We start from the raw sequence: 14,676 nt of genomic DNA, 5'->3' as shown, positions 1-14,676 counted from the left end.
CAGGAGCAACAGCAGGCTTTTGATTTGAGAGGGAATCCTTATTTTAGTTGAGGAGAAGGAGAAATGTTGTAATGTGATCCAGCTTTGACTAAGATCTGAATGTTAAGAGGTTTTAATACCGGTAATGGCCAAGTACCTTCTGTTACCTTACAGTGCACACCACAGCATTAAACATGAGTATGCAAAGATCTGGCAAAAGCTCCCTAAGCTATTAATACCTAGTTCCCTACTCTAAGCATATTCCAGCCCACTGAGAGCAGGAAAGGTCAGCATGCAATCCTGCCACAGCTAAAAATCACCTAACGGTACAATACTGCCTACAGCTTAGCTATCAATACTTGTATTTCATCAGCAAGGCATTTCTTCTAATCATAATGCTTCCAAGGAATACAAAGTTCTGGGTTCAACATTTTAACCAGGTCAGTGCTCTACAGAAACAAATATTTTTTCATTGCCAGCTGGTGAAATTTCAGTGATTTCTTCAGAAATTTCAACATAACTGCATTTGAGTTGAGTAAGCTTTTTCCTAGACTTGAATTGCTCAACATAAAGGCACCATAAATTATTTGCTCTCAGATTCCACAGAAAGCATTTGCAGAGTTCTGCTGGAGACTTGGAGCTCTTTGGAAGCCAAGCATTCCACAATGGTAAGTCTAAGGTTTAGATTTACTTTTTTTTTAAATGAGGATATAGATAGCTGTTTGCTTTAGAACTGCAAAAGAAGACTTTTTAAGAGAATCACCTAGTTACACATTTTTAATTGTGGATATATTCTATTAAAAAACTGCAAGATGCAAAGAAAATAAGACACCTTTGTGAAGATTACTGGGAATTTTGTTGTTTTGTAATTCTTTGCAAGAAACTGTACACATATATCTCTTGGTCTTCCACTTGCTGTTATCCTTTTCTCAGAAATGTTTGTGAAAATATTCAGAATTTTGTAAACATTCAGAACCATGCTTTTAAAACATATAGATGTGAAATACAGTTTAAAATATAGTCCCTTTACAATGAAAAGTGTAATACACAGTGTATTTTGTCTGCATTTCTCTCTTGATCTATCAAGTTGTGTCCTGTTTCAGCTCTTCAAGCCTCCAAATGTGTTTGCAGAAACTGAATCAGCAGTTAGGTAACCCTAAATAGATAGACAAAGCCCTATGGCCTAGTTTTCCTCTAATTTATGCTCACGTCATCCCCAAAGGTACAGACATCAATTACTACATTTGATGAGAATCTCAGGAATGGCATAAGTTTTACAGGAGAGGCAGTAGTTTCTGTAACATATGTAGATTCATAAATAAAGGGAGAAACTATCATATACTTCTTTCTCTGCCTAAGCTTTCCTGAGGGCTTGCCTATACTCAGACAAGACTTAGTTGAACAAAATGATCTGGTATCTCATTCCGCATTAATTCACCCACTTTCAAAGGCCGTTAAATCCAGTTTGGAAGATTCTGTTCTGCAAGATGGCTGGTGGCATCCCCTTTTTAAGAAAGAAAACAAGCAAAAAAAACCCCCAAAACATTCCTTGAAGGGCCTTGCTCACAGACTGCCCAGAACAACATAACTCTGATGTTTAACTAAGAGCCCTTGGCATCAGTGTAACGGTAATAATCTCTGCCATTTCTAATAATGGATACCATTTCTGCCAGTGCTTTCTTACCTGTTTGATACTCTCTGTGCTCAGCCTACTTACATGTGGGCCTTTTACTGCTAACTGTCTGTTGCTTAGCTGACGTATCCTTTACTTGTTCCAGCATAAAGCCAGTTCAGACAGTGATTAGACACCACAGACTTCCTCTTTGTTTCTGTTTAGATTCAGTGGAAGGTCCAGAACTTTGGTCTTTAGACAGAGGAGCATGCCCAAGTTCATCTGACTGGCATTTCTAGGAATAGCAAGATAAGGACAAATGTTGGAGCAAACAAAGGATAAAACATTCACAGAGGACAGCCCAGCACAGCAAAAGAAGGATTTTAGTCTTTTCTATAAAGACATGAGTGACAGCAGTAAGACCTCTGGTAGAACTGGACTGTGCTGTTGCAAACACCTGGATCAGTTTGGAGGAAAGCCCCCACCAAACTCAAGATGGATGACTAATATACAGCCAGCAGTATCCCAAGCATGTTGAGATCCTGTGTGGAAAGCCATGATTCCCTGAGCTCACAAAGCCCCGGATAGCTGCACAGCACAGATAGCCCCACAGATCCATGCCAAATGCACGTGGAGCCTCAGCAGAGACCAGCTGCAATGTTACATCCTACAACTTCACGAAACAGGAGTTGCTTAGACAATTTTCCTTTGGCCAGGCACTACAGAATAGCACAGTTTAAGAGTTCCAGTCTTTCTTCTTAACTTCTCTCGTTCTGGCAATGGTGCTCAGCATGGCAACTGGCTCTATTCTACCCCAAAGCCTCAGGAACTCCAAGTCACAGAAGAACTATGGAAATTAAGCATTACACCCTTCCCAGACCACTCCATAGACCCTCCTCTTCCCTTTCACTACACCATAAATGTCCCTCAGCCCTGTAAGAAAGCAGCACATCAAGGATTAAAATAGCAAGTTTTTTCCACAGCAGACAGAGGAGATTCCCCTTGGCTCACCATCTGCCTAAGTTTCAGGACTGTTCAGTGTCTTTTGACATTCATGATTCAAGTAACCCAAGGTAGACAGCAGAGCTGCCTAAAAACAAAGGCTCTCACTGCTATTTTAAACCCCAGTTTCAAGTAGCAACAGCCTCTGGAGTTCAGAACAGTAACTTGGAAAGATCTACTCATTTTACAATCCTTTCATATTAATCTGCAAGTGCTATCAAAAAAATTTAAATTACTTCCTCCATTGCTTCTCAGTCTCTGGCCATTCCTAAACTTTTGCCTTAAGTTATCCAGCTTGAGCAACCCATCAAAATAACCCTGTGTTCTCTCATGCTTCTCCAATCCCTTTACCGCACTATAACTGCCATTACAAAGTTATGCAGGCTTTTTCAAAAAAGTCCTGGTTGTTCAGCAGGTTCCAGCGGACATCTCTGAAGAGCTCTTACAGATGTTTAGCTGTTGCCACCACCAGGCAAAACGAAGGGTGTACTGTGACATGTCCAGACCTGTGTGTGCACAATTTGACAAGATGGCTCACACGCTGCTAAGCAGAATGTACAGCACTGGAATTTTGCCCTAAGACTCTAATTTGTGTCTTCTCTACCCAGCCACCTATTTCAAAAAACTGACTGGAATATAATTAGGTCTGAGATCTCCACTCCACTGCCAAATTTGGAGAAATTGCTGTACCCAAAAGTGAAGCAATGGGATGCTATACAGACAGTGATTTGCGGGAGAAATAGCTAAATCTGACTCACAGGCAATAAATAAAGCACTAATAAGAGTTTGACAGGGCTTTCAAGTGTATAATACTATTGAAGCTTTTTGTGATTTCTAGAGATTGGACTTTGGCAGGGAGTGATGCTGCTGACACATTTATGTCATATCATTTTGTCTCTTCCCACCTAAAGGAAAAAGTCATCAATGCAGTGAAATATCTGGAGTGCCCTTTTCCAACATTTTCTTATACATATAAGGTTATTTCTAATTTTTGCTTCAGGTTCAGTGACTTAGCTTTTGAAAACAAAGATAATCAAAGCGGAATTAAATTCATGCCATGGGCTCTGTGTCTCTTTTACAGAAGAGCTTTCTGGCTTTCCTTGTTGCAATGGCCGTCATGGTGACACTTGGTGATGCATACTGCTTTTCTAAAATGAACAAGCCAGGGGAGGCCGACAACGGTAAGAACAGGGAAGGTCCTTTCACTTGATTGTTCTGTGGTAGCTCGGCTCTATGTGGAGCTGCCAGGAAGGGTTCAAAATACAAGGAAGGGGGGAGATGTCAGAAAGACACGAATAGGGGGTTCCAGCACCAAGTTGCCAAAAGTAGGGAAAAACTAAGTCCTCCCCTGGACTGGGTATGGTTGCAGCAATATTATCGCTATTGGTGGTAGGTTGCTATTGCTATTCCAGCACATGGAGCTGATGAAGGAGTTGACAGTAGTTCTGAATAAAGTCTGGTGCCAGGTGGCAGACCTGGTTGTTTAGTTGCTCTCTTTCATCCCAGATCTGTCACACTGAATCTGTCTCTAACAAGTGATGAAGAAACAAGTGCAGGCTCTCAAAATAGTCCAGGTAATAACCTGGAGAACAAAATGACTTCTACTTTACTATTACCAAGAAAAACATTTTCAGAAAACTTGAAATAATTTTTAAACTTTTCAGCCTTTATGTGGAGGCTTAAATAACATGTTTTGTTTTGCTGCTGTCTTATACAGGCTGTATCCTGGATGGAAAACTGTACCCCTTTGGAGAGATAGCGAGGACAGAAAATTGCTTCAGATGCAGCTGCAGCCGAGATGCAATGCGTTGCTGCTCCCTGTAAGTTTGAACTTCTTGGTAGCATCATTGCCCATAGGAAGACCATAGCTTTCCATTTGCTGGGGATAAATGCGTTTCTAAGGGCACAAGAGAGCCCTTCCTCACCCATGTCACAGAGCTAGGGCAAGCCACATACAGTTCTTGATCATTTGGATCCTTGGCTGTCTATACTTTAGCTCACTTTCTGCTGACTGGGAGTGGACACAGGCCGTTCCAGACACATCCAGTTGGTGCTTGCCTTTAATTTTGAGGAACTTGTGAACCCCTCTTAACTGCATTTAAGTCGTTCCGTAGCAGGGAAGGTGGGGGTAGGACGGAATTCATTCTACAAGGGACTTAAGTGAAGCTCATTGTCCTAGTTTCAGCTGGGATAGAGTTAATTTTCTTCTTAATAGCTGGTACAGTGCTGTGTTTTGGACTTAGTGTGAGAATAACATTGATAACACTCTGATGTTTTAGTTGTTGCTAAGTAGGGCTTATCTTAAGCCAAGGACTTTTCAGTTTCCCATGCTCTGCCAGCAAGCAGGTGTGCAAGAAGCTGGGAGGGAGCAGAGCCGGGGCAGCTGACCTGAACTAGCCAAAGGGATATTCCATACCATAGAACATCATGCTCAGTATATAAATGGGGGGGAGTTGGCCAGGAGGGGCGGATCACTGCTCGGGCATCAGTCAGTGGGTGGTGGGCAATTGCATTGTGCATCACTGGTTTTTTCTTTTTTTTCTTCTTTCTTTCCCCTCTTCTTTTTTTTTTTTTGTTATAGTCCTTTTCATTACAATTATTATTATATTTCATTATTATTATTGTTCGTATTATATTTTACTTTAGTTATTAAACCGTTCTTATCTCAACCCACGAGTTTTACCTTTTTTCCCAGTTGTCCTCCCAATCCCACTGGGAGCAGGGGGGAGTGAGGGACTGGCTGCGTGGCGCTTAGCTGCTGGCTGGGGTTAAACCACGACACTCCTCTAAAGGGCTTATGATGATCTGAGTCCCTTTCCAGAGGTGCTTTTCTCCAGTGAATATGCTGACCCTAGAGTGACAAGGCTGTGCTCCTAAGTATCTATCTCCAACATCCTCCTTTCCTCTTATCCTGCCTTCTCAAAGGGCCACAATGGCTTGATTATGATCATTGCCTTTGCTCAGGTGACACTCAATCAGGAAAAAGCTACTACATTCTAAGCAAACTGGCAATAATGAAAAATTAATGGAAAAGAGATAAAACATGCCGAGACCATGCTTACGTCACACTGTAGAGTGCTGTGCTAGAAATCCCTACGCTAGTGCTGAGCATACTGGTACATCTACACAGCACAGTGCAGCAAGGCAGCATTTGAGGCCCTGGAAGCTGTAGCTGTGTAGCACTCAAGCTAGCTAGGCTGTTCTTAGCCACAGTTTCAGAGATATCTCACTCAGCGTTAGTTCAAGCTATAATCACTGAACCACTGAACTATTGAATCTTTTATTGCTCTCAATCTAACATTTGGTTTCTCTTTGCCAATGACAGCTTTCAAACTCCTATTACGTATGACAAAGAGAACTGTAAAGTCGTTTTCAACAAGAAAAGCTGTGACTATGACGTGGTGCAGAAGAGTGACCCCTCAAAGGAGTGTTTTGTCTATTCTCGTGTGGGCTAACAACCCACCTGCTCCAAACCTCTCTGCACTGTGGAATTCCTCCCCTTCCTACAGATGCTTTGCCATCAGAGAGAAGCTCGAAGACATGGGACATCTTGTAAGAGAGAGTACTTCAGCAGCTCACTTCTAATCTCCTAATTGTTCTAATTCAGTATACAAGATGCATAATCAGATACAATGTCTCATTACTTGCACTGGTATCACTGAGCTTTTTTGAATACAATAAATCCAGATGAAACATCCAGAAATACTTCATAATGATGGTTCTTTTTATGTAATAACACGGGGCAATGTCACCTTCTTTGAGAAAGGAATGCATTTACCTCACTACTCCAACATGCCATGCACCAGTACCCTGGTACAAGCCGCTCTCATGCTTTGCGGGTTCTGTTCTAGCCAAGGGTCAGAGCTGACATTTTAGCTTACCAGGTGTCAAAATCCGTTATCACTTGGAAGGGATGCACTATTTGGGACATGCTGTACAATGGCTCCTACTCCGGGCGCGCAGGGCACACTTGAACTCCTGCAGGAGTTTTGGTAAGACCCGTGCTGCTAACATCTGTGACCTCTGAAAAAACAGCGAGGACGGAAGATCATCATCCTTTTTCTCCTTCCCCTCTCCCCCCCCCCCCTTCTTTTCAGCAATGTCATCACCCACTAGCAGTGACTGTTCCTCCCATTGCCCACTCTGACCTGCTGCCAGGTGTCCTCCTCCAAGCCCCGCTCCTGAAAGTCTGCACACACTGTGCTGCGTTAGTGGTTCATGCCCAAACTGAAAGAGAAATCTAGATCAGCCCCTGAAGACTTGCTTCCTCATGGCAGCAGAGCTTGAGGTACTAATAAAAGGCAGATGCCTTCTGCTTCCTCAGTACAAAAATTCACCACATTCCCTTGGGAGAGAAGCCCAGCCAATGATGGGTTTCAAAATCGAATCTCCCACCTGGCAATTGGTAATATCTTAAATCTGTGCACATATAGGAGACCAGGCAACAATATCCTATAGAATGCTGCTTCTACATGGCCTCTTTGCTCCAGAATTGAGTATTAAAAAAACATAACAGTCTGCAGTTAACTGTTGTATGGTTTGAAAAGAAACACATCTTCCAGGACAAGTGGACTGTTTCATGATGCTCCATAATCACAAGTCTGTTGTCTTGTAAAAGTATGAGGTTACACACAGCACAGCATTCTTAGGGCAGGGATCCTCACTTGGCCCAAAATCAATTGTCAGCCTATATTTATTCAGCAGGGGTACTTGCTTCTCAAGAGGACCCATCTTAAGCTCTGCGAGCCATCAGTAAAATCAGAAGGATTTAATGTGGTATGTCTTCTCCAGCTTTGTTTTTGGTAATTTGCCTATGAACATTGTTTTAAACTTTCTTATGGTTTCACTTAAGATATGTCCTTTGGGGAAAAAAAATTCAAGCATTTTGCAAGCACTAGTATTACATACTTTGCCTTTTAAAGTTCTCTGCACTGCAGGCTGGATGTCAGTCAATAACTCTGTGTTTCTGTACAGTTGATTCCTGCAAGGCTGAAAAAATGTGAGGGGCCAGAATTGGAGTCAGTTCAGCTTTTTCCAGTATAAACATTTGCATGTACCTTTTTAAAATCTGACTTCCATTCACTGATTTAATCATGTCATTCCTCTAAACAGCAGCATGTGGAAATGAATGTTCTCACATTGCTTAAGGTCCTAAGGTAAGTTTTCTCCAAAGATTTTTCATATCGTGCAGAGGAGGAGCAGTTTTGAAACTTGTCCTGAATGACTTTTCCCCTTTTCTGCCAGCTCATGTCAAAATTACACAGAACACAGCCTCAACTGGTGCCTGAAGGAATGTTCTCACTTACAGAACAAACAGCTACAGCTTCTTAGGGGAAGTAATAATTTGAGCATGGAGATCCAAAGACTTCCTACCTAAATAGCTCACAGAACTGTTTCTTGAGAAAAATTGTTTTTCATGGTTTTTTTTTTAAATCCTAGTTTTAAAAATAAACATTTTCATGGCTAACAAAAGTCACTTGGAGGTTCCTCATGGATTATTTTTTAATTCAAACCACTGAGAAATGCACACATCAAGATTGACATCCAGTTTGTTGTAGTCAGGAACTGTGCCATGTGATACGGGAATTATTTCAGTATTCCAAGATTTCCCCTACCAGAGTCTTACAAATTAAGGCTACATTTTTCTTCTAAAACTTGTGAAAATTAGTTTATTACATCATAAGGTCACATTCATGTTCTTAATATTAGTAGTTCCTGAGTAAGGCGTCATATTTTAAGTGATTTACAGATACTTAGTTCACTTTTAAATTAAATAGAATTTCATTCTACTTATTACCTTATTTGGACCTTTATTTATTTATAATTCAGAGCCTTATTACCTCCTAGAGTCCCAAGAGTTTCTGTAGAATCTAGGTGCCAATTTTCTTACAGATGAAGACGACTTTCTCAGTGCAAGAAGATCTCTGATTTGCTGACAGCACCAGTAAAAGCATGAGCGACTGAAACAAGAAATCTAGCACAGGCTTTGGAACTCATGCTTAATATATTCTTTAAGCTTATGGGACTGCGAAGAACCAGCACATTTGACCGATATGATTAGCACATCGTTCCAGAAGTTAACCATGGGTGAGGAAGCCCATCTTCCACTGCAAGGGCACCTCCTCCACCACATGCACCTGAGGCAGAATCTGAACAGCCCAGCACAAACAAGAGCTGACACCGGAGAAGCAAGAAAATTAATTCTGGTGAGTTTACCAGGCCAAGGAAATGTAAAGAGAACAAACCTAGAGGCTCCAGAGAATAGTCTGGCTTTACTGAGACCCAGAAATTCCCTCCGGATGTTTTAAAAAAAGAGATCTTTTAGTTTCAGCATGCAATTGTACTGGGTTTTCTATTGCCAGAGTAGCTGGCACTACTGAAACTATTTTTTTTTCCCCTAAACAAAACAATTTTAGCAATGAAGCTCAGGAATCTTGAATCTCTCTTGCTATTAACCGGAAAGCCTATCTACTGAGAGGGAAAATGCTTAATGGCATTGCCACAGGTAAATTTTTTTTTTTTTTTTTTTTTGCATTCATGAGATGATCCGGCTGCAGGAAAGCCGGATGATATATCATTCATCCTCTGTTTTGAATCCTTTTCATTATTTGTGTACCACCAAAGATGAGGGAAATGTGTAGGGCATAAACATAGAGAGGTACCAGTTCAGTTTTCCATCCTTCACAGCAATGGAACTGCTTGTTGATTACTAGTTGAATTTCAGTAACTTCCTCAGAACTCCTAACAGAACCTCTCTGAACCTGAACTATTTTTGTGTTTGATTTGCTTGGTAAGACACTGAAGAATAGGTTTTTGCCATTTTTATATTCACCTCTGCAGGAAACACCAGACAGGCCATACAAGAGCTCCTTAGAAACAACACATTGTTATCATGATAAGTCCAAATTTCAGATTCTTGAGATTTCATAGCACCCAGAGTCAATGTGTTGACATGTATTTGATCAGAGAGCCATGGCAATACCATACGTGCATTTGAGCTGCAACCTATTTCACATTTGAAGGAATAACAAAAATAAAATGCTAGCTGTCATTTTGTGAAAAAAAATTACATGAAGCCTGTTAAATGTTCTACCCTTTCAGGTGCTGTGATTCCTGTTAGCTTTCTCAAAGAGGGGGAAAGCAATTCTCCTAGCACATGTATGCTCTCTGTAACTGTTAAAATACTTTCAAGAAGTAGTCCCAGACACTGTGGGGTTTTTACAGCAGTGTTTCCTGGGCTTCCTTCTTGACACCACTACACAATGCATACTGTTATTATGAACTAAATAGCCCAGGTGCAATTCTGGTGAAACCCGCCAGAAATAAGAGCCACAACAGCCCTCTTGATGTTGTTCTGTTCCAGTTGCTGCCCATCAGGAACAGACAGGAAGGATGTAGGACAAGAAATGGGAGGAAGCAGGATTTTATACGTTACAGTGGAAAACAGCAGAGAAGAAGAAAAAGAAAAGATCCAACAGCCAAGATATCCCATGGATTTGGCTGAAGCATTCTGTGGCTGCCCTCCCCACCCCCATCCGTTCTGAGTCCATGCAGCAATAATATCCAACCACTGCATTTTGTCTTCATGGCATCAGTGGCTAACAAGTTTAGAAAATGAAAACAAGCTCATCCTCTCTAAATAGAGCTGAAATACAGTGTAGGTGGGGGATACACAGAATTAACTGAGCTTTCCCAAAAAAAAGCCCAGAGGTTGCTGAACTATGTAACTGACAGTATAAAATTGAAGTTGTCTACTTTCATTTTGTGCATGCATGTGCAGGTTGTGTTAAAGATGGAAGACTGCACAAATTTGGTACCACCTGGAGGACCAAAGGCATGCTTCCAATGCCAGTGCGGCCAGAGCAGGGTCCACTATTGCACCACGTAAGTTCCACAAAGCCAGAGGCACTGGTGGCAAGAACTACAGCAACACTCCCACCAGCAACCCTTCCTATAGCTAACTCCTTAAGTCATGCCTCCATCAGAAGGCTTTACTTTTTCATAGACTTACGATCTTCATTTGCCTAATCAGCTGCAGGGTTGGGATAACAAGCTGTATTTGGAATCACTGTGTTTTTTCATTTCTGGAATAAATTTTTCTGTCATTTTCTGGTTCACTGAAGATTTCTAAGATCTTTTTGTTACTATGTGGCTTGAGTTGAAAGTTAGAAGTGTAGGAAATATTGCATTTCCCGTAAATTGGAGATCTCTTTTTGGCTAGCTGTCACTCCTTATCCATTTTGTTTTACTGCCTCTGGACTTTTGTCCTTGCTGCTATAGTATCTGTGGCTATCTTCCTCAGTGCTACCCAAGATCTTCTTGTCAGTCTCTATGTCCCTTGCTTAGCACTGATCCTTCATCTGGGGATCATGACCTGACAGGATTTTCCAGACCAGCTGAGGAATTACCATGTGTTTTAAAAAAATGCATTTGCGCCTTGGCAAGAGAGATCTTTGCTTATCCACAGAACTAAACAGGGAAAAAAATTAAGTGTTTCTCATCCCACTGAAATTGCATTGAATTAAAACTGAAATTTGGCCCAGGGATGGGGAGTCTGCTACATATGGAAGGAGACAGGGGTGTTCCAATCAGGGGAGAAATGACATTGTTGTCTCCAGTTTGGGCCTCCTAGCTTGAATCGAGACCCCAATTCAAATTTCTGCTATGCCACGTTACATGGGACAAGTCAGTCACACCATCTGTGCCCCTTGCCTGTAAAATCAATAAAATTCTTTGTTAATTCCTGTGCCAGGAGAGATCTGAGGGCATAGGCTCTGAGATTTGTGGGTATAGGAACCTCAGAGTTAACAAAAATGTTCCTACCAAGATAAAACTTCCTTCTTCCACATTTATAATATGTTTCTGTGTCAACAGTGCACTGTATATTTTAGTGCTGTTTGCTCATACTTTTCCTTAAAATGGTTGTCCTTTCTAACATGCAAATGTGGCAGACTTTGTTTAACAATTGTAAAACCAATGTACATTATACATAGGATTGTCAGTTTAAGGTCAAGACGAATTTATTGTAAAATTGTGTTTACTTACGATCTGTGAGCTGGTATGCCTCATGCTTCCTCTTGCTTTCCCCCTCTCAATGGCAGTGGTAATCAGCCTGCTGGTTTTAATGACTGGATACATGAACTTATCCTCTATAAGGAGTCCTGCACTTTCCTGCAGAAAGCTGATCCTTCTCAAGAGTGTGAGTAGTACTGAAATGCTGGGTTAAGAAACAAGGTTTCTGGACTGCTTTCATTCTAGTGCATCTCTTCTAGCTTTAAGTTGTTCATAGAGTAACGCTTTTCATAGATATTAGCTAGTTTATTGGGTTTTTTAAACAACATTACTGCTCTGAAATCATGCTGTATTTCTCTGTTGATTGCCTAGCACTGAAAGATACAGAAAAAACAAGGGTGATAATCTTGCATTATCTCTGTGGTCATCAGTGAGACGTAACCAGAAATCCCAGCTGAAGAATGACTAAGTAAAATAGTGAGGTAAATCTCCAAGAAAGTCCCCAAGATTTTTCCCTGTCTTAGGAAGAAAAAGGATACTCTGTTCATCAGCATAAGGGGAAAGATGGCACAGAATTGGGCAGAGCACTAATATTCTTAGAATGTTTTTAGTAAGAAATAAACCGGTTGGGAAGACCACACGAGATTTCAACAGAGCGATGTCTGTTGGAGATACCTGTTCCCCACACAAGCAAGGCACCTATCATCCTGTACACGAACAACGTGAAGAAGAAACGCAACATAATATGGGCCACAAATGACCTCAGTAATCAGTATATGAACGGACTATCTACATAGAGTTTGCTGCTCTGAGTGGTTTCAGCACCACAGCATGTTGTTAGGGTCCCCCGAGTTCACAGATCACGCAAAGAGCTGCTTCATTGTCCCTAGATACTGCCCAGGCTTAGACAGGTCACTCCCTGCTGCGTTCCAAAGAAAGCTGCTTGCAAGAACTTCTCTCCATACCTGGCATAGGTTGCACCTAGAAAACAGGGAGGGTTCTGCAATGGGAACAGCTGGGCAGTCACTGCTTGTCTGAAAAGTTGAGAGAAAAAAACCATATGCGCATTGGTTGGATTTTTGGGTTTTTTGGAGTTGAGCAACAAATGTGTTTTCTGTCACTCAGCACCAAACCAGCAAGTTGACCGGGTTTTGGCTGTAACAAATTCCACAAGTTTCACTCCAGTACACCAGCATCACAAATTGCTGTGTGTCTGGTGACTTTTGTTCACATGCAAGACTGCTGCAGGGTGCCTGTCAAGCAAAATATTGCATGCAAATGCCACAATATGCAAGAAGAAAAAAATAAAATAGCTCAGTAATATTAACAGAATTAAGGCAATGCAATTTGATGCTCCTTTTCTTCCAAACTATCATGGAATACTTGCTCCAGATTACCTTTGAGGACATGGAGGAGCCAATACCTTGAACAGGACTCTGTGGTACTTCCCGCAGCATTGTCAGCCGAGGTGAAATAGTTACTTCCCAGCACACAAAGGTCACAAAGAGCAGGCATGCAAAGCTGGGGCCCATCCTTTGCCATCCCACAGATGTAAATCAATTAGGTCAGGCAGCATAGGAACAGGGCATTGGAAGGGAGAGTGTGAACTCTCCCCATCTTCACTGCAACCAACACAAAAGGCAGCTTTGGCCTAGGATCAGGGTGTATTACTTTGTTATCCCACTGAACCTTTTTTCCCCCCTTTAACAGAAAAATGCACATGCTCTGAAATACCTCCTCTGAAACACTGACAGTATCCCAAACCACAGTGATGATGTTAAATTGGCTTCATACACATTTGTGAGAGATCCAGAGGGGATGTGCGGACTCTGTTGATGTCAGTAAAGAAATTCCCAGTGCCTGTACTCACGGGCTGATGTGTTCTGTTGGTTTACCAGTGATTAGGAGTCAAGGGCATGAGCTATGTGGCTGTGGTGTTAGTCATCTCCTGTTTCAGGGCAATGCATACATCAGCATTGCCAAATCTGACTTCTAAGTGATAGGCTGATTGTGGGCATCTTTATCGAACCTATGAACACCTGCAAGCACTTCAGCTCTTTTCTGCCATCCTGAAGAAAGATCTGGTAACTGAAGAAAAAAAGATTTACCCAACCTACCACGTTGAAAGCCAGCTAAGATGTGGCTTTCACTGTGCCCTGTGAGTAGTGGCCTCACTGTGACCTGCATTGCAATAATGCTGGCTTTCTCACATGGACTTCCCGAGCTAACACACAACTCTGGAGTTTGGATAGAAGATGTAGAGTAGCCACCCAGCTTGAAGTTCAACCTCTGCTCCCAAACCCACGCAATAAGACAACACAATTACGCAGTCAGAGTAGTTAGTTCAGGTATTGCAAACTGTGCAGCCCTGGTAATATGGGGAAGACTTCTTCACCTACCAGGGCTGCACAGTTTGAAATATTTGAACCACCTAGATCAAAGCTAAACAAAAGGGGACTGTACTTGACTTCTTTGCTATCAAATTACTGTCCTAAGCACTTGGAAAGTGTGTCTGCCCCTGACATGTACAGCCTCTGCAGAAAAGGGACCATTTACCCCTGGTTACAGCATTAAGGAAGAAAACATACGATGCCTATTTTTTTCACAGAGGACCTGAGCATATGGGTCTTCTACATGATGGAAAACTGAACAAGGAAGAAAATGGTTATCTAGGACCCTTTTCTAAGGGCCTACAGATGCCAGCCACTCTCCACAGAAACCCTGCTTGACATGTAACCCTTCCAACCACCACCCCTTTTCCACAAGAGCCTTCTTTCATCTTCAGCTGATGAACAAGAAAGCTGAATGATTGTTCAAAGTTCCTCTCTTTTAAAACATAGATGGTTCAAACTAAGCATGCAAATTTTGTTGTGAGTGACAACCACAATGTCTCTAATGGGTTTCTCAGGGTGAGTGCTAAATATTCCTTCCAGGCTTGAAATTCCTTTCCAAGTAGCTCCCATAACTGCCTTCCAGATCTGGTGTGGCACAAAAGCCACACCTATTTCTTCAGTGCCCTTTAGAACCGAACCTTCCTGTATATGATTGGCTTATTTTAATAACATCCACCC

The 14,676-nt window shown here is 41.8% G+C and overlaps 1 protein-coding gene across 2 annotated transcripts; it reads left to right on the top strand.

The window, feature by feature from the left end:
* The first annotated feature begins 605 nt into the window (after positions 1-605).
* On the top strand, positions 606-6,290 carry LOC127017999 (beta-microseminoprotein-like). 2 transcript variants are annotated; one of them, XM_050899336.1, is made up of 4 exons: positions 606-647; positions 3,675-3,774; positions 4,311-4,413; positions 5,919-6,290. In XM_050899336.1, exons 1-4 carry the CDS (start codon positions 645-647, stop codon positions 6,046-6,048), a joined length of 336 nt encoding a protein of 111 aa, XP_050755293.1. In that variant the 5' UTR covers positions 606-644; the 3' UTR covers positions 6,049-6,290. The 2 variants fall into 2 exon arrangements, with proteins under 2 accessions (XP_050755293.1, XP_050755292.1); XM_050899335.1 differs by lacking the exon at positions 606-647 and having other exon boundaries at positions 3,651-3,774.
* The last annotated feature ends 8,386 nt before the right edge of the window (positions 6,291-14,676 follow it).

This window comes from Gymnogyps californianus, chromosome 6, assembly GCF_018139145.2.
Source record: "Gymnogyps californianus isolate 813 chromosome 6, ASM1813914v2, whole genome shotgun sequence".
In the NCBI taxonomy this organism is placed as follows: Eukaryota; Metazoa; Chordata; class Aves; order Accipitriformes; family Cathartidae; genus Gymnogyps; species Gymnogyps californianus.
Note: the sequence above shows the minus strand (reverse complement) of the source record. Positions and strands in the feature narration are given on the sequence as shown.